Here is an 18,383-nt window from a genome sequence, read left to right as displayed (position 1 = left end):
GCTCCACAATGGCCCGCCTTGACATTCAGAAAGGACGGCGTGGATGAGAAAGAAGCTGCTGACAAAACCCAAGCCTGAAGAGGAAGCACAGAGGAGGTGGAAGCTGGCTGCCTGCCAGCCTCAGGGGTTTTGTGTTTCCATACCGGAGACAGGCAGTTGTGTGTGCGTGTGCTTGTTTATGTGGGGGGGAACTGAGGGATGAGGAGATCCTGGGGCCGACTTCTGGATAGAGGATGTAAAACCAGCTCCTGGAGGGATCCATTTTCTCTGTGTGTCTCTACAGGTCTGTATTTCCCACTGACGTAGTCTGCCATACAGGCAGCGCACCGTACCAATACCCTCCCTGGTATTTTGGTGATGGTTGTCATGGTACTTCCTACTTGAGTCGGAAATTCTATTGAACTAGTACCTCCTTTAATTGTCTATCGTGGCCTGCAACTCCTCAGGTTATCTTGTGAGAGACAGCACCACCAGGGTGAGCCATCAGCATAGAAACATTGACAGCTGAGCAAATGGATCTTCATTCCAGGGCAATGGAGCTTCACTTCAGGGGAACCGTGAGAAACTCTGGGATATGGCCAAGAGAAACCTCCAGAAGTTTACAAGGAGAAGTGTCCGGTCCTGCACTGAGGGGGAGGAAGGTGCATCAGAGCCCGCTGGGACCTAACGTGCTGAGCAGTGGTCCTGAGGAGAAGGTGCTGGGAACTGGAGTGGCCCCCCAAAGAAAAGTGTCCCCCTGTGTGCAGCTCCCCATTTTGGAGGAGTGGGGAGGAACTGGAGAGTGCCCAGAGGAGGTCTGCCCAGCTGTGGTTCAGCGTATAGTGTCGGAGGATGTCGGAGTGGGAGACGGACCCGGAGTAACGATGGAGTCTCAATATGAGTATGATCGTTCTCCCTTTATTCAAGTTTTCACAGAGTATATATAGACAGGCAATAAGAGCACGCGCTAGCGGCAGCTATATGATTGGCTTACAGTCTCTTTTCACGCGCTGTCCATGCAGTTCATTCACAGATCAGATTGGTTACAAGAATTCACATAGTAAATTGCTTAGTCATTAGCACAACATGTTTTCTACCTTCTCAGTTCCCGTTTTTCCCATGTCCTAATTCCATTTTCTACCACCTGTTTTGCCCTTAATCCAATCTCTCACAGTAGGGAGGCTGGCTCACGTGACCATTTTCTCTCAGACACATTCCTACAATCCCCCCTTTTTCTTCTTGAGCCAGCCAGACCTTATGCATGGCATTTTCTATCATGTCAGTCACTTTGCGGAGAACACATGAGGCTACCATAATCAATAATAATATAACCAACAGTAGCATGAGCCCTTGCTTTAGTAAGTCTGATAACCATCCCGTTATACCCCATGAGTTTGACCAATCATCGAAACCATTTTTGACCGCTTTTAATTTGGACATGTTATCCTTGTTGTGACGCTCTTAGCAGGTTATATACTAAACACAATTAAAAACAGAATCAAAAAGAACCCTGCTAAGGCAATAAATACCCAGATTCCTAAATTTAGCCCAGAAAGCAAATTTCTTTGGATTTACCCACGAGAAATCCTTTTGTAATATTTCAAATACATTGCGGTTGCTGACAGCACGAGCGACCCTGGAAAAACAATCGTGGCAACATTTCGATCATCATAGTTACTGGTTTTGAAAAGGTATGTGACAAAAATACCCACTCTAATGCAGTCAGGCTCTTTGCATCATCCCACTGTCCTATCAGGGCATAAAGTTGAAATTCTTGTAGGAAGGTGTTCAATGTGTCTTGCAGCAGTAGTAGACTATATCTTATCTTTCAACATGCTGTGATGCCTTCGGAGCTGTTGGGGTTAATGAACATAAAACTTACGGGGGGGGCGGGGGGGGGGGCAGACACAGTGCTTCAGGGCATCCCCTGTACCTTCAAAGTGTGCTCATGTCTCTCTCCCCCTCTCTGACCCGAGACAGCCTCCTTATATCCTGCACTGGATTGAGTGGAGAAGTACAGGCTAGAGTCGCTGCATGCATGGCCAGTGCACACAGCGAGTCCCACCAGACTCTCCTGCGCTGGATCGAGTAGAAAAGTACAGGCCAGAGTCGCTGCACACGTGGCCAGTGTATGCAGCGAGTCTCACCAAACTCATGATCCAGCTTTGCTAACAGCAGCTGTCTGATACGTGACTACATTGTTGTAATCCCTTCTTGTTATCTTCTTCTGTGAAGGTCAGGTTCTCATGGATACACACATAGTTTTTAGAGCAACATATTCTACAACTCGTACAAGGATACGATGCAAAGCGGCATTTACAGCTGATCGTATAATGCTTATTAAACACGGCAAACAGCGTACTAAACATAACAGACAAATTCCTTCCACACAGGCAATGAGTATAATTTGCTTCAACCAACCCCACCCCCAAGTCCATCCAGCAAAGAGATTTCACCCCGTGGTCTCCACAAGTTGCTGGTTCGGTCGGTGCAGTTCCTGCAGCTGGGCATGGATGGATGTGGAGTGGTCACTTAGATTCATACAGTACAGTCCTTTAAAATCTTGACAACCATGTCTGTGAGCTGAAAGCAAAAAATCAGTAGCAGTTCTGTTTTGCAACATCGCATATCGAATACTATCTACATCTAGCGATAACTCAGAAATAGCTGTACTAGTAGCATTGTTAAACTTATCCTTGGCAGCAAGAGAGTCCTTGTTATCACGAATCCTTGGCAGCAAAAGAGTCCTTATTAGCAAGAGCGCATGCAGACTCCCTGTTCTTGCTGGTGCTGTGCTTTGATCTTCTTCCACAACAGGCCAAGATTCCCAAGCAGCTGGATAAGGTGTCTGTGAGTCCATTACAGGCTTATGTCATCCAAATGTTTTTCTTGCCAGCACCCGAGACTGAATAACAATTGGTGTGATATCTGTGTTTTCCAGCACCCAGGTGCGAGTCCCTTGAGTGTATTTACAGTCCTCCTCGCCGATTTTCCGTTGCTTTCCCATATTCCACCCCCTTGCTCAAGAGACCGCTTCTGCTGGGTTCATTTTAGTCTCGCAGGGTATAACACAGAGCAATCTACTAAGGCATGCAATAACATAGACACATAGGAAAAAACCAAAAACATATCTCTATGGTACTGCTTTGAACCAGGTGTCCTATTTCTCTTTTTCTGATGCTTTCTCGTAATGTGTAAGGCATACTTTTGTGCTAACGTGGCACATTTCCCATCTAATTGTTCCTGTTTGGTTTCTTTTTTTTTTTTTTTTTTCTTTTTTTTTTTTTCCCATCACTTACGACTGACATAAAAGTCTGCCTTTGCAACAAGAGCTCAGTTTCTCATTTTTCCTTAAGTTTCTCATTTTCATACAGAGCATCCTATAGATTTTGGCTCGACTCCTTTTCCCAATCAACCATGACCTTATAGACAAACAACAAACAACCAGCGATACGCCCTGCATGGGCAAGCCGTTCCCGAGAGTGTAAACGTGTCGGCTCATGAAAACTCCCCCAATATTTCAGGACTTCCATCGGTTCTACAGCCCATCCTGGTGTATCTACCTGGGGTGCGCTCGCCTTACGTCTAAACACTGTGTATATACAAACTTCTTCACTTGATGGAGTGTCAGCCCTAGATGCATACGAAAACAGTACCACACCGGGCAGAACACTTGCTCAAGTGGAGTCACCTAACGACACTGCACACAACAAAAAGCAAACAGTAGCACACATGCTGATCAGCAGGTATAAGCTGGCGCCCACACACACTTACACAGCAGACATACAAAACCAGCACTTCTATCTCAGGGAGACGACTGGGGAGGGGAGGGGGCGAGGCGGGCAATGTCAGGAGCAAACAGCTCCGGCTCTGTCCTTCTCTGCTGACATTCTGCCTCCTCCATCGGCCTCAGGTGGAGCAGAGGGGATCAGCAGGGGATCGTCCCGGACCTTCGGACCTGGCCTGTTCGATCCCCCTCCCATGGGTTGTAATGCTGCAAAAGCCCCGGCTGCTGTGGCTCGCTCCGCGTTCATATCTTGTAAGGTCGATAACACCAACCACCACGTCGTCGCTAACGGTGATGCCTCTTTGTCTCCTTTACTTATCATTTCCCACAGTTTTTTCCCAACAGCCTCCCATATTTCTGGTTTAAAAGCTGTCTGGGGCTCTGGTGCAAATCCGTTCTCTCTGCACCAGGTTAACAACCTTCGGAGCATACGCTCATCGTATTTCACCCCTCTCTTAGAGAGGATATGCAGGAGAAGTCTTAATATAGCCCCTTCTTCTTTTGTTACTTGTTGCCCCATCTCCTGCCCCGGCTTAATCAGTTTGAGCAACAGTTTCGCTGGTGTTTCAATCCCTCCCTTAGAGAGGATCCCAGCGAGTAGTGTGGCCGCAGCTTCTGTTTCCATAGCTGCGCCTGGGAGGTGAGGAGCGACCTCACGCCGTTGTCTGCTCCCGCTGATGCGCCCAAGCAGCACGTCTCCCAGCCGAAGTTTCCCACTCCCCTCCTCTAGCTGCTTACCGCAGTCTCGGAGAACTCAGTCGCGCTGAACCATCCTCTGCTACCAGATGTCGGAGGATGTCGGAGTGGGAGATGGACCCGGAGTAACGATGGAGTCTCAATATGAGTATGATCGTTCTCCCTTTATTCAAGTTTTCACAGAGTATATATAGACAGGCAATAAGAGCACGCGCTAGCGGCAGCTATATGATTGGCTTACAGTCTCTTTTCACGCGCTGTCCATGCAGTTCATTCACAGATCAGATTGGTTACAAGAATTCACATAGTAAATTACTTAGTCATTAGCACAACATGTTTTCTACCTTCTCAGTTCCCGTTTTTCCCATGTCCTAATTCCATTTTCTACCACCTGTTTTGCCCTTAATCTAATCTCTCATAGTAGGGAGGCTGGCTCACGTGACCATTTTCTCTCAGACACATTCCTACAGTATAGTGCACATGCGCTGCGTGGGGAGGCTGAGGAATGTGGGCTTCTTTGCCCCTTTGGCCCCATGGTGGAGAGGCTCTGGGCAGGACAGGGGTTGCTCGAAGGACGGTTTCAGAGATGATGGGGCTTTTCTTCTTCATGGGAGACCGCACGAGAAAGAAAGAATGCCAGAACTTGTAGCTTGGGAGGTTTAAACAGGAAACAGGAGAAAGAAACGTCACTCCAAGGGCAGCGCTGTGGAAAAGGCGGCCATCCAGAAAGAATGTGGATCAGCCCGTGGCTTTGTGTCTAAAGACATATCCCCGAAGGATGGCGAGACTTCAGAAAGCTTAGTGAGTTGCTCAGGCGGGAGCAAGGTGGAGAAGCAGGGGAGACGTCTGCAGCCTGCAGGGAACATGCCCAGGTGTGGAACACAATAGGACAGCCTGCGGTGGTTTCAACAGTGTGGGGCTGTTGAAATGTGAAAAGCCCCCAAGAGATCCAAGGTCTTAATCTCCGTGTCTGTGACTGTCACCTCTGCCACTGATGCCTATAAGGAGTACAAGAGCCTGATGGCCTCCTCGTCCCCACCTGGGAGCCTGGGAGGTGTCCTGCTGTCATTCTGCACGTGTCATTGCACCTCCCTTCCCACATCATCCGCATGGAAGAGCAACTTGGAAGACATCATCCTGTTTATGGAACAGGTCATCCTGAGTGCCATTATGTGGCACATGAAGAACAACCAGGCGATCAGGCACAGTCAGCATGGGTTCATGAGAGGCAGGTCGTGCTTGACAATCCTGATCCCCTTCTAAAACAAGGTGACCCGCTGAGTGGATGAGGGAAAGGCTGTGGATGTTGTTCACCTGGAGTTTAGTAAAGCTTCTTGACACAGTTTCCCACAGCGTTCTCCTGGAGAAATTGGCTGCCCATGGCTTGGATGGGCGTACGCTTCGCTGGGTGAAAAACTGCTGGGACAGCCGGGCCCAATGAGTGGTGGTGAATGGAGCTCAATCCAGTGGGCGGCCGGTCACAAGTGGTGTTCCCCAGGGCTCAGTACGGGGGCCGATTCGCTTTAAAATCTTTATCAATGATCTGGACGATGGGATCGAGTGCACCCTCAGTAAGTTCACAGATGACACCAAGTTGGGTGTGAGTGTCGACCTGCCCAAGGGTAGGAAGGCAGGAGAAGAGGAAACGGCATCAAGTTGCACCAGGGGACGTTTAGATTGGACGTCAGGAAAATTTTTTACACTGAAAGGGTTATTAAGCATTGGAACAGGCTGCCCAGGGAAGTGGTGGAATCACCATCCCTGGAGGTATTTAAAATTAGGCGGGTAGACGTAGTGCTTAGCGACATGGTTTAGTGATGGTTTTTGTCAGTGGTCACATCCCTATATGGTGTATGTAGGTGTTTGCAGCCTTGTGCAGGAGGAGTTGGGCATATTAGAATCCAAGCATCATAGAATGGTTCAGGTTGGAAGGGACCTAAAAGATCATCTAGTCCAACCCCCTGCCGTGAGGAGGGACGTCTTTCACTAGTTCAGGTTGCTCCAAGCTCCTGACCTTGGACACGTCCAGGGATGGGGCATCCACAACTGCTCTGGGCAACCTGTTCCAAGGTCTCACCACGCTCATCATAAAGCATTTCTTCCTTATGGCCAACCTAAATATAACCTCTTCCAGTGTAAAGCCATTGCCCCTTGTTCTGCTATTACAGGCCCTGGTAAAAAGTCTCACTCCATCTTTCTTGGCCTATGACCACTGTGATTTCATCTGCAAACACTGTGGAGAGAGCCCAGAGATCTCCCAAGACAGGGTTTGGAGGCCTCAAGCACTTGACCAGTATCTAGAGGCTGAGAGCCCTGGGCTCAGTGGTTTGGAGACTGGGGACGGTATAGGAGGAGCCTGAGCGTGCTGGAAGGGTGCTTTCAGAGCTGGCGGAGCTTTTCTTCCTAGTGGAAAACAGCCTGAGAAAGAAAGAACTCCCCAACATGCAGGTGGGGAGGTGCAGCCTGGCCACGAGGAGAAAGAAACGTCACTCCAAGGGCAGTGCTGTGGTGCAACACGCCACCCAGAAGGAGTCTGGATCAGCCCAAGGCTTTGTGTTTCAAGGAAGAGCCAGGGAGGATGGAGAGATCTCAGCAAAGGAAGGTGACAGCAAGATGGGGCAGCCGGGTGGATGACTGCAGCCTGCAGGGAAAGAGGCAGAGGTGATGGGACACCGTAGGACAGCCTGTGGTGGAGAAGATAGAGGGATGTGGCAAAGCTGGAAGTCCCCTAACAGAGCCAACCTCTTCATGTCTTGGGCTACGGCTGTTGTCTCTGCCACTGATGCCTCTGAGACAACCAGTCCTTCCAGCACTGGGGTCTCGTTGCCTCCTTGTCCATACTCAGGAGCCTGGGAGGTGTCGTACCATAGTCCTGCCCTTGGCATTGCACATCTCCACATCCCACTGTCCCAGGAAGAGCCCTGAGGAAGGAGTGAGGGAGAGGATCTCCCTTCCTGGGGGCTGGGGGTCAGGCCTTGGCCCTTTGGGCGATGGAGTCAGGGCTTGGCCCTTTGCATTAATGAAACACATCCACGTTTACCCAGCATCAGAGTCACCTTCAACTTGCTTTTCCCGACCTGCCATCGCTGCCTCCAGTTTTCTGCTGTAACCGGACCCTGGGGGCAATTCCTCAGTGGTGTCCCTCAGTGGGACCCATCAACACCACAAGAAACTTTGGAGTTTGAACCCGACTTTGACTCCTTGAGAGGTTCCTTCGACTTCCTCGCAGCGTCGGAGGTTCACGGACTCGGCCTCGAACCCACCAGAGGGGTCATTAAAACTCCTTGGGCTGGTCCTCTGCGTCTGAGCTGGGCTGGGCTCCTGGGATGGAGGGAGCTCACGGCAAGCGGGCAGCGCTGCAGAGAGACAGCTCTGCCCGGGAGCAGCTCCTCTGCCAAGCGCAGCAGGGCTGAGGGCACTGCCAGGGTGTCTCAGGGAGATGAGCAAGGCAGAGAGAGAGCTTGAAGGTGTCAGGATTGGGAGGACGACTGAGAGCTCACTGGAGGAGAAATCTTTGCAGCCCTTGACAGGGTAAGTCTGCGGGTGCAGGGCACTGCAGGCGGAGTTGCTGGAGGCATCTCCTAAAGCTGGCACAGCCACAGCTTACGGGATCTGTACATGTGGGAGCTCTTGTCAGGCACTTTGAATAGCTGTGAAGGTGGGTGTGCAGCCAGGGGTGCCCAGGGCTGTCCTTCAGAGCAGGCTCCCTGCACCCCAGGGGTCTGTGTGCCGGGGCAGGGACTCTGCCACCTGCCAGGGTCAGCTCTCAGCCTGCCTGGGAAGCCCACCACATCACTGTGGGGAGAAGTTCTGCATGGAAGGAGCATCCCCCGGCGGGGCAAGGTCCTGCTGCTGAGAGGGTTCTGCGTGGCTGAGGGCTGCTCACAGCTGCAGATCACTGCAGGACATTCCCTGGAGACTTCCAGAAGCACAGCAAGGAGGGGGCCAATGGTGATGATTTTTGGTCTGGTGTCTTCTAACATCTCATTGGATTCTTTTCCAGCCTAAAGGTTTCAGCAAATCCAGCACCTCATGCTAAGTAGAGCTAAGCAAGCAGCACAAATCACACCGAATGATAATCCTAAATCATTTATTCTACTTAAAACGTATGTATTTATGCTGAACAATTAATATCCCGCAAGGAGAAGGAAGGAGCACAGGGTCTCCCCGCCCTGCTCAGCCCTGGGCAGCCCCAGCATGACGTCAGAGGTGACACCACTGTGAGGTCACAGCTGGCTGCCCGCACAGCGCTGTGGCGTGTGGGGCAGGAGCCCACAGTTGCCCTGTGGCTGCGGCCCTGGACAGGCTCCTGCTGGCTGCGGCGAGAGGCTGCTGCTGGAGCTGGTTTTGGGGACAGGACACGCTGCTGGGGCTCAGCGGGGAGCCTGCCTTTGCCCGAGATGGCGAGGAGAAAGGCCCCCCAGACAAGACGCCCAGGGGCCTCCAAAGGCTCCTTGGGGACCAAGGGAAACCAACGGCCGGCAGGGTGAGAACGGGGCTGCGCTGCCGGGCGGGCTTCCCGGGGCGGGGGACTGCTGCTGCCAGCTCGCCTCCTCTTCTCCCGGGGCAGGCCTGTCCCGCAAAGGGTGGGGAAAGGAGGGGGACCCCAGCCCTGCTGCCCGCTCTCGCTGCTGCTGGGACAGCCCTTCCTCTGGCAGGGGCCTCCGCTCAGGCTACTCCTCCCCGCCTCAGCTCCCGCGGCCTGGGGACGGTGGGTAGCCGGCATTTGTCTTTGTCCTCCCACAGGGACCCGAGCGCTGGCGTGGAGCTGGTGATGCGCCCTTCACCTGCCGGCTCAGCCGCTCAAGGGCCTGCCGAGGGGCGCGACAAGGCCACAGAAATCGCAAGTAAGCTCAGCACTGCTGCTTGCTCCAAAGTCCTCCGGGGTGAACGTGGAGAGCCGCGCTGTGCCAGAGCTCGGGCCAGTTGTCACAAGTGGCAGGAGAATCGTAGAATCATAGAATTGCCTAGGTTGGAAGGGACCTTTCAGACCATCTAGTCCAACCATCAACCTAACTGTGACAAAATTCATCACTAAGCACTATGTCTACGCGTCTTTTAAACACCTCCAGGGATGGTGCCTCAACCACTCCCCTGAGCAGCCTGTTCCAATGCTTAATAACCCCTTCTGTGTAAAAATTTTTCCTAATGTCCAGTTTAAACCTCCCTTGGCACAACTTGATGCCGTTTCCTCTTGTCCTATGGCCTGTTACTTGGGAGAAGAGACCGACCCCCACCTCTCTACACCCTCCTTTCAGGGAGTTGCAGAGAGCGAGGTCTCCCCTCAGCCTCCTTTTCTCCAGGCTAAACAGCCCCAGCTCCCTCAGCCGCCCCTCACAAGACTTGTGCTCCAGACCCCTCAGCGGCTCCGTTGCCCTTCTCTGTGCCTCAATGTCTTTTTTGTGGGGAGGGGCCCAAAACTGGCCACAGCACTTGAGGTGGGGCCTCACCAGTGCTGAGTACAGGGGAATGTTCACTGCCCTAGTCGTACTCACCACACTGCTCCTGATACAGGCCAGGATGCTGTTGTCCTTCTTGGCCACCTGGGCACACTGCTGGCTCATAGTCAGCCGTCTGTCGACCAACACCCCCAGGTCCTTTTTTGCCGGGCAGCTTTCGAGCCACTCCTCCCCAGGCCTGTAGTGCTGCATGGGGTTGTTGTGACCCAAGTGCAGGACCTGGCACTTGGCCTTGTTGAACCTCATGCCACTGGCCTTCAGCCCATCGATCCAGCCTGTCCAGATCCCTCTGCAACGCCTTTCTACCCTCAAGCAGGTCGACACTCCCACCCAACTTGGTGTCACCTGCAAACTTAGTGAGGGTGCATTCCATCCCCTTGTCCAGTGTAGGCTGCCCTGCTCTTTGCCCCGGGGAGGGCGTGCCTGGGACTCGGTGCCCACCTCCCCACACGGAGCTGAAATATGCCTGGCTGGGCATCCTAGAGAAGAGATCTCAAGGGGCAGGCTTAACTTTTCTCTGGTTTCTTTGCCCAGGGACGGTCTTCAGCCTTCCTTGCCTTCTGGCTGTTGCCCTGGTCTCTCTGTGGAGACATCTGCTGAGCATGTGCCTCTTGGCCGCGTACGTACGACATGTTTCTGCTGCGGATGGGGGGTAGAACGGGGGTGTCTGAGGGCCGGTGCCAGCAAAGGGCAGAGCAGAGGGTGCTCCCCAGCCAGCAGCCCGGGGCTCCCAGTGGGGCGCCTCAGCTTGGGCGCTGCTCGTGCTGTGGCCATTCTCAGGGGAGCCAAGAGCAAAGCCCCTTGGCAGCCATTTGCTGCAGCCCCAAGCTTTGGCTGCGGCAGGACAAACTGCCCCGTAGCCAGACGCTCGGGTGCAGAGCCAAGCCTCCGCAGGGCAAGGGTTTTCCCCAGCTCAGGCAAGAGACCACGCCGGTCTGTGGAGGCCTCTGGGAGGAAAGGCGGACAAGGCTCCTGCGCTTCCCAGCTCTGCGGGAAAACACTTGCCCTAAGAGGGATGTGTGTGATGGCAAGGGAGAACAGGCCTGCTTCCTCAGCCAGAGGGAGAGCAAGGTCCGCACCAGAAAGACTGCTGGAAAGCACTCTTCGTGTGCTCGACGTCTGCTTCCTGGGATGATCTTCCTGGAGACCTTCCTTTGGGGAAGAGCTGCCGGCAGCGCTGAACGATGTGGACAGAAATCGTGTTCCTGCTGGACGCTGCTCTGTCAGTTCTCTGTCAGCAGCAGGCTTCCAAAACGGTGTCTGTTTGGCCTGAAAAGGGAAATCCGCCTGTGAAGGGGTTTGTCCAAGGCTTGGATCATGACAGCACCAGGACTCCCTCTTTTTCAGGCAAAAGATGGCCCTGCAGAAGAAGGCGTTCTTGCAAGTCTTCTTGTTGCTCCCCCTGGCTCTTGGTGAGTTTTCATGAGCAACCATCTGAGAGCGACAGCCTGGCTGGGCTGGACGCCACCTTTCCTTTTGGGCCAGTATGTGCGGAAACTCCCGTGGCCCAAGTGCTTCCCAGGCAAGTCCTTGAGTGGGACTGCCTTCTGGGCTCCCAGTAAGACTGGTAGCCTCCCAGTCACACTGCTGCCCTGCCTACCGGACCACAGGGCTCACTTAGTCGGCACCTCTGCGAGAGACGGGGGTAGCTCTTTGCAAGCCTGACCTGGGGATTCCCAGAGGGCAGGGGCCATGCAGGGGGACCGATGGAGAGGTACCTCTCCTCGCCCAGCAGCCTGGTCTCGGTGCTCACTGGGGCAGTGAGGGGAAATGGGGAATAGCTCTGGGGCACCGAGCACACCTGAAGATCACGGCTGCGCAGTCCGCTCAAGCCCGGGCTTTTGCCCCCAGTCAGAGGTGTGTCCTCTCCCTGCACCCCACGTCCCCCGCCTCCTCAGCTCACCTGCTGCCCCAGCCCCAAGGCAACAGGGACAGACAACGCCACTGCAGGCATCGCCAGCACCCCCGGTAAAATAACTGTCTCTTGCTGATGTGAATTGCAGCTGCTGTTTACTGCGGGACCTCGCTGCCAGGCCTGAAGCCCCTGAGGTAAGCGATGTTTCCTGAGCTGGAATTGGGTCTGTGCAGAAGGGTCAGACGACCTCGTGTCCCTGCACCCATTTGCCTGAGAGCCGGGGCTCCCGCACGGCCCTTCCTGCCTTTGCCTCTTGCGCCAGCTGCTGCGGAAGGGAAGCGCTGGCAAAGCAGGGAACGCACGCGTGTCTCTCCTCCTTGCTGAGCTCAGAGGCTCCCAGTGGGGTGGGCAGCTCTCTGACAACATCTGCTTTCCTGGTTCCTGCAGGAACTGCCCGGTTTTAATGGCGCAGCAAACTCAAAAGATGCAGCTAATGCTGGAGGAGGTGGCTCGGCTGAGGGCAGAGATCAGCAGCGTGAAGCAGGTGCTGCGGCGTGTTGGGGAAGGAGGCTTGGCTGGGCAGAAGCCCTTGGGGCTGTGGGTGTGTGGGACTGCTGACTGCAGTCAGCCAGCCTTTGCCCCAGGGGCCTCCTGGGCTGCACAGGCCCTTCTCCGGCCCCACTTTCACCGGCCGCTTCAGGCAGCGCAGGACTCCCTTGGCACGCCAGCACCTCTGGCTGCTCTGGCTGGGCTCCTCAGGCAGGGGTGGGACCCAGGCACGCTCACGGGGGGCCAGCCATCGCTGGCAGGGCTTGAGTCCACCTTCCACCTGCCCTGGAGAGTGTGGAGGATGGGGACGAGGGTGTGGGGACCCTCATCAACCCACCTCGGGGCCGTGGCCATGGCTGTGGACACAGACACTGTTCCTCAGTCCTGCAGCTCCGTGGAGAGGGTTTGCCTTGCCTTTCTGACAGTGGCCCTTTGCCGCTCCGGGCGCTAGTAGCCACGCTGAACGTTGATGTGCTCCTTTTCTCTGTTTGTTTATGGCGTTCCCAGGAAGTCGAGGAAATGAAGCAGGCAGCATCTGAGAGGGCTTTGGAAGCCTACGTGGAGATGTCTGACTGGGCCCTGCAAAGCTCTGGTATGGACACAAGCAGCCACGTCCCCTTGCCCTGCGCTTGTCTGCAGCCCTCCCCAAAGGCGCCTGCGCTCCAGGCGCTGCTCTCCAAAGTGGGGGAGCTGAAATGCTTGGGGGGTCCCAGGGCAAGGCTGTGGCAGAGCAGCTCTCTCAGACTCCCTCCCAACCCTGCCCTCGGCATCCTCACGCTGCCTCTGGCGCTGCCCCCGCACGTGTTCCTGTGCGGACGGAGGGGCTCTCTTCCTCTCCTCAGCATTGGAAAAGGAGATGGCCGGGCCGTCCTTGGCTGCCCACGCAGCAAGCCCTCAGCTTGGGTCTGCTGCCATTCACATGGGCACCGTCTGTCTCCCAGAACCCTCAGACCTTCTCCTGCTGGCGCTGGGAGTGCAGCAGTCACCAGGCACGTGGCCGCTGTCATTCCCCTGCGCGGCTGGGCAGCCGGGCAGCCCACCAGCCTGGGACGAGGACAGGACTGACAGAAGCGCAGCTGGCCGGCGGTGTCAGAAATAGTGTCTGAGCACCAAGCCCTCCTCGTCTGTGGCCTCTTGCAGTCGTCTGCTTTCCCTTCCCTGCAGGTGCCAGCATTGACCTGCAGAGAACTTCGGAGACCTACACCTGCAAAAACGACTGGTTCTGGAGGTTTATTGAGTTCTTTTGCACTCCCCGCAGTCCCGATCGCATTTTGCAGGTATTGTAACAGAAATCGAGAGGGAATTCTTTCCTTTCTTCCTGTGAAGTTGGAGACTGACCTCAGGGCTCTCCCTTCGGTCCAGTGTTGCGCCGTCTTGGGGGTGGGAGGCGAGAGGTGGGGGGTGCCCTGCAGAGCCCCTGGGCAGGGATGTGTTTCTGCAAGGCCCTGACTAGAGTGGTTTCGTAACCGCTGTTCTCCTCTGCTCCATAATACTGACAGCCCTGGCAAAGGTCGGTCAGGGAAGGAGGCCTCCTGCTTCTGTCCACTTCCTCACACACACCTCATTTTCAAGCTGAAATAGACCCCACAGACACACCGGTGCCTACGCTTCAAGCTACGTGGGCAGTTGTCTTGGCCCCAACACTCTCTCACGCTTCATTGCTCTGGCTTTCTGGTTGCAGCCGGATGTTTCCCCGGGAAACTGCTGGCCTTTCCCAGGGCATCAGGGCCAGGTGGTCATCAGGTTGCCAGCGCGAGTCCACCTGACTGCCATCACTGTGCAGCACATCTCCAAAGAAGTCTCTCCATCTGGGACCGTCACCAGCGCCCCCAGGGACATCGCTGTCTTTGTAAGTCTCTGCTGGGTGCTTCTGGTGCGGATCTGGTCCTGGGGGAAAGCCATGACAGGGTCTTCCTTGCTTTTGTGCCTCCTCTGAGGTTGGAGTCCCGGTCTCCTGAGCACTGCAGGGCCCTGGTGAGGCTCTAGGAGTCTCCTCCTAAGGGCTCTAGAGGTCTCCTCCCTCTTAAGACTTGTTCTGGCCAAGCAGCTCAGGGTTCTTGACTAAAACTCAAGCGGAGCCTGAGCTCCACCGTAACCAGGGCTAGACTAGGGCTAGAGCCCCAGGGGAGGGTGGGTAGGTAACAGGGCTGACCCAGCACCTACGTTCCCTCTTTGTCGGGACGAGTCTGAGCTGCTCTCCTTGTGCTTTGCCCCACAGGGAGTGGATGTGGACGGAGAAGAGGAAACTCTCCTGGTGACCTTCATGTACGATGTGGCAAAAGAGGCCATTCAGACCTTCCCTCTGAAGGTGCGATGCACGCACGGTGTTGGGGGAAGATGCCAGGGAGCAAAGCAGGTTTGCCTGCAGGGCCATGGCAGGAGGAGCGTGAATGCTTTCTCCCTGGGCAGAGGGGGCCTGGGTCACCGCCAGGAGAGAGCTGGTGGGGTTGGGAGGGCTGAGTGGCACGCGGTGGTGCTAGCAAAAGGAAAGTGAGGGCAAGGTCAGGCCCGTGGGAGCATGAGTCCCAAGAGATCCCTGGCTGCCTTCAGCAGAGCCCGCTGCACACGCAGCCACTGCACCCGAGCAACGTCTTTGTGCCGTGGAGAAACAGGGACGCCCGCTGGAGAAAGCCGTCGGGGAGCGCCCTGGCTCCATCCCGTGGCCTGCTGGCAGGCTGGACGGTGTCCTCTCCTCCCAGCATAGCATGCCCCTTCTCTCCCGCTGCTCTCACGCCTGCCCGCAGGAAAGCGGGCAGAGCAGACAGCGGGAGCTCGGGGGGGTGTCACACCAGCTGCCCCACGCAAAGGAGCACCTCCCCGGCCTCTCTGCCGGCACAGAGCGAGGCGCAGAAGAAGAGGCAGAGGGGAGGGAGGCTGAGCCCCAGCCGGGCCCATGCAGAGGGTGCCAGGTGCCTTCCCCCTCCCCGTGTCCCCAGCCTCCCCAGCACCCCGCTACCAGAGCCAGCCTCAGGTTTCCACAGCCGCTCCCACCCACTGTCAGGAGCTTGCTCCTGAGCAGGAGCAGGGCTGGTGGGGGGAGATACCTTGACTGCATTGTGGCTCTTAACACCTCCGATTCCTCTTCCCTCTTTTCCTCGCAGAACGCCCCGCATCCCAGAGCCTTCTCCTATCTCAAACTCCTTGTGAAGAGCAACTGGGGAAACCCAAAGTACACATGCATTTACCGAGTGCAGGTTCATGGGAAGATGGCAAAACCAAACAGCCTCAACTGAAACCAGAGACAGAAAAAGGACAAACATAAAAAAGAAGAAAAAGAATAATGTTGCTGCGACTCAGATTGGTGTAGAAGATTTGTCTCCTAAGTTGGGTGCACAATAAGGTCCATTGCAGGGAGGGCAGTCGTGGGAAAGCAACAGAAGATCGGTGAGGAGGATTGTTAATACGCTCAAGTGACTCACAGCTGGGTGCTGGAAAACACATATATCACACTAATTGTTATTCAGTCTCGGACGCTTGCAAGAAAAACACTTGCACTTCGATAACATAAACCTGTGATGGACTCAGGGACACCTTATCCAGCCACTTGAGAATCCTGGCCTGGTGCTGAAGAAGATCAAAGCACAGTGGGAAAACGATGCCTGTTTGAACCCTTTAAATGCCAGGCAGAACAGGGAGTCCGTGCGTGCTCTTGCTCACAAGGACTCTCTCGCTGCCAAGGGCTCTTGCTAACAAGGACTCTCTCTCACTCCACGGTGCCCGCAGTCCCTGCTTCCGTGCCTCTGCCCGGGTGTTGCTTCGGAGATTCCCTGGTCTGTGAGGTATCGAGAAGAAACTTGTTCTTTGCCTTTCATCCGTGGTTTTGTGGTTGTTCCTGCGTCCTGCCCGCATCGGCTCACACAGCGGGGTTACAACCAGGGACTGAGTCTGGTAAATAGGTAAACGTAGCTCCTTGTGAAGAACAAACAGCGAAGAATACCACATCCCCGAAGAGACTGGAGGGACCGATAACAAGCTCGCAAAATAAATGGGGGAGTTGCAAAAGCTGCTGCATTTATCTTCCCCAGTCCACACAAAGAGATTCCTCTATTATCAGCTCAAACCAGCCACCGTACACCACTAGGAACCACCCAAGACCTACCATGAAGCCCCTAACGGAGCTAATGTGCATGTGCCAAGGGGATGTGAATATGGAGATGAGTTCTGGAAATGTAATGAACGTGGCAATGAGTGCTGAGACATGTAACGACCACGCATATTCTGTATGGATGTAAGTCTCTGTGAATCTCACATTCAGTGGACATGTCAGGTGGAGAGATCCCCCACGTCCCCGGTGCTGAATAAAAGAATGCCTGCTTCTTAAGACTACATCGGTGTTAAGAAGTTCATTCCCGATTTCGGTGACAGTTTCTGGCGACCCAGATGGGACTCTGCCTCTGAATCTCGACAGATCCTTGGAATTGCAGGGCCTCCATCCGGCACCGAGGGATTCTCAGGGAGAACCTCCGATCCCCGGACCAAAGAGCTCCGAGCAAGGCCCCTGGAAAGGCAGACAGCTGTGTAATGTCCTCAGTCCCTCCAGCTGCTATACCAACAGCCCACCGATACGCTTTCGGGTCTTTGAAATACCCTCTCTTGAGCAAGTCTACGCCAAGGATGCACGCAGCGTCTGGGCCACTCACAATGGAGCGCTTCCGCCATTTATTCCCAGTTCGGCTCACTTTGGCCGAAGTACAGTCAGTTCTTGAGACCTGTCACACCAGAATCAGCAACAGATTTTGTCCCTTTATGAGTCAATGGCAATAGGGTACACTGTGCACCGCTGTCCACCATGTCTTTATGCTTTTGTGGCTCTAATACACGAGGACATCGAATCCACACAGCCCAATAAACTCGGTTATCCCTCTCCCCCTCCTGGCTGGAGGCAGGGCACCTCTAATGTTGAGGACAACATCTACAGTTAGCAGATGAGTTCCGACCCGGACCAGAGAACTGCTCCCTGGGCACTGGAGCAGCCACCCTCCTGGAAGAATTCTTTCTTCTATCTGTTTTACCTTGCAACTAGTGCCTGTAGGGCCAAGGTAGGTCCTTCATCCCACTTACTCAGGTCCTCTCCATAGGCACCGAGGTAAAACCACAAGGTGTCTCGTAGTGTCTTCTTTTCCTTCCAAGTCGGTCTCGTAGGAGGGCATCTTCTCCTAATGGCTGCGACATGGGTCCATGCAGGGGAAAAGCGGGATGTTTCTTCCATCCTAGACAGTTTCTCAAACAGTGTCCCCTTTTTCTCAATCATCTTCTCAGTTTTATCAGCTTCCCCGCTGCTGAGCCGGCCGGGGGCGGCGGCCAGGGAGTGGGGCTGCCGAGGGCAGCAGGGCCGGGGCAGGCGGCATGCCTGCGCGCTGCGGGGCCGAGCGGCACGCGCTGCCCTGCCCGGCTGCGGCCCGAGGGCCCTGGGCCAGGCGCCCCAGGAAGGACGGGTTTGGGGGTGGATGGAGAGGGCCAGAGGGGCTGGAGACCGTCCAGCAGCAGCCTCAGCAGCATCCTCAGCAGGTCGGCCAGGAGGCTGGGCTCACAGGACAGCGTGTTCCACGTGGCCCTGGCAGTGCTGCAGAGCCAGAGCACACTGTCAGCAGGGCCACCTCGGCCACCACCCCTTCTGCCTGGGCAGGCCCCGGAGGTCCTGAGCTGCCCCTGAGGCTGACGGGCCACATACTTGTCACAGGGCCGGGAAACCCTCAGCAGGCCAGTGACCACCTCATAACTGTCGATGTCGGCCAGCCAGGGAAGGGTGAACGTCAGGATGTCCTGGAGCAGCATCCTGCTGACGCAGACCAGGTGCCTATCGATGACCTCCACGAGGTCGTTGACCTACTGGAGACAGCGGGCTGGAGCACAGCTATGGCCCCTGCTGACACCAAGAGCTGCTGCCCTCCTGCTGCCCTTTGCTGGCCTCAAGGGATGCCCGTCAGGTGCTGCAAGCCCTGGCCTCGGGGCGGGGGGAACGGCCCCCGCAGGGCACGCGCACAGGGCAACCCGGCTGCACACTGCCTACCCCGTATAGCTCTGAGCACGAGCCTCTCAAGACCAGCTCCAGCACCCT

At 55.2% G+C, this 18,383-nt stretch overlaps 1 protein-coding gene across 1 annotated transcript; it reads left to right on the top strand.

Annotated features, from left to right (window-relative positions):
- Positions 1 to 9,303: 9,303 nt before the first annotated feature.
- On the top strand, positions 9,304 to 17,476 carry LOC134509783 (sperm-associated antigen 4 protein-like). Its single transcript, XM_063322361.1, has 10 exons — positions 9,304 to 9,309; positions 10,456 to 10,540; positions 11,269 to 11,333; positions 11,925 to 11,970; positions 12,224 to 12,320; positions 12,833 to 12,917; positions 13,490 to 13,602; positions 14,007 to 14,174; positions 14,544 to 14,633; positions 15,427 to 17,476. The coding sequence occupies exons 2-10, from the start codon at positions 10,524 to 10,526 to the stop codon at positions 15,556 to 15,558; spliced, it is 813 nt and encodes a 270-aa protein (XP_063178431.1). The 5' UTR covers positions 9,304 to 9,309; positions 10,456 to 10,523; the 3' UTR covers positions 15,559 to 17,476.
- The last annotated feature ends 907 nt before the right edge of the window (positions 17,477 to 18,383 follow it).

The sequence above is a fragment of the Chroicocephalus ridibundus genome, unplaced genomic scaffold (genome assembly GCF_963924245.1).
Source record: "Chroicocephalus ridibundus unplaced genomic scaffold, bChrRid1.1 SCAFFOLD_394, whole genome shotgun sequence".
In the NCBI taxonomy this organism is placed as follows: Eukaryota; Metazoa; Chordata; class Aves; order Charadriiformes; family Laridae; genus Chroicocephalus; species Chroicocephalus ridibundus.
Note: the sequence above shows the minus strand (reverse complement) of the source record. Positions and strands in the feature narration are given on the sequence as shown.

Excerpts from the sequence above, each read along its gene's own strand:
- LOC134509783 (XM_063322361.1), top strand. Across the intron at positions 12,918-13,489 it reads CTGGGCCCTGCAAAGCTCTG|GTGCCAGCATTGACCTGCAG; the intron begins GTATGGACACAA and ends CCTTCCCTGCAG. Across the intron at positions 14,634-15,426 it reads TTCAGACCTTCCCTCTGAAG|AACGCCCCGCATCCCAGAGC; the intron begins GTGCGATGCACG and ends TTTTCCTCGCAG.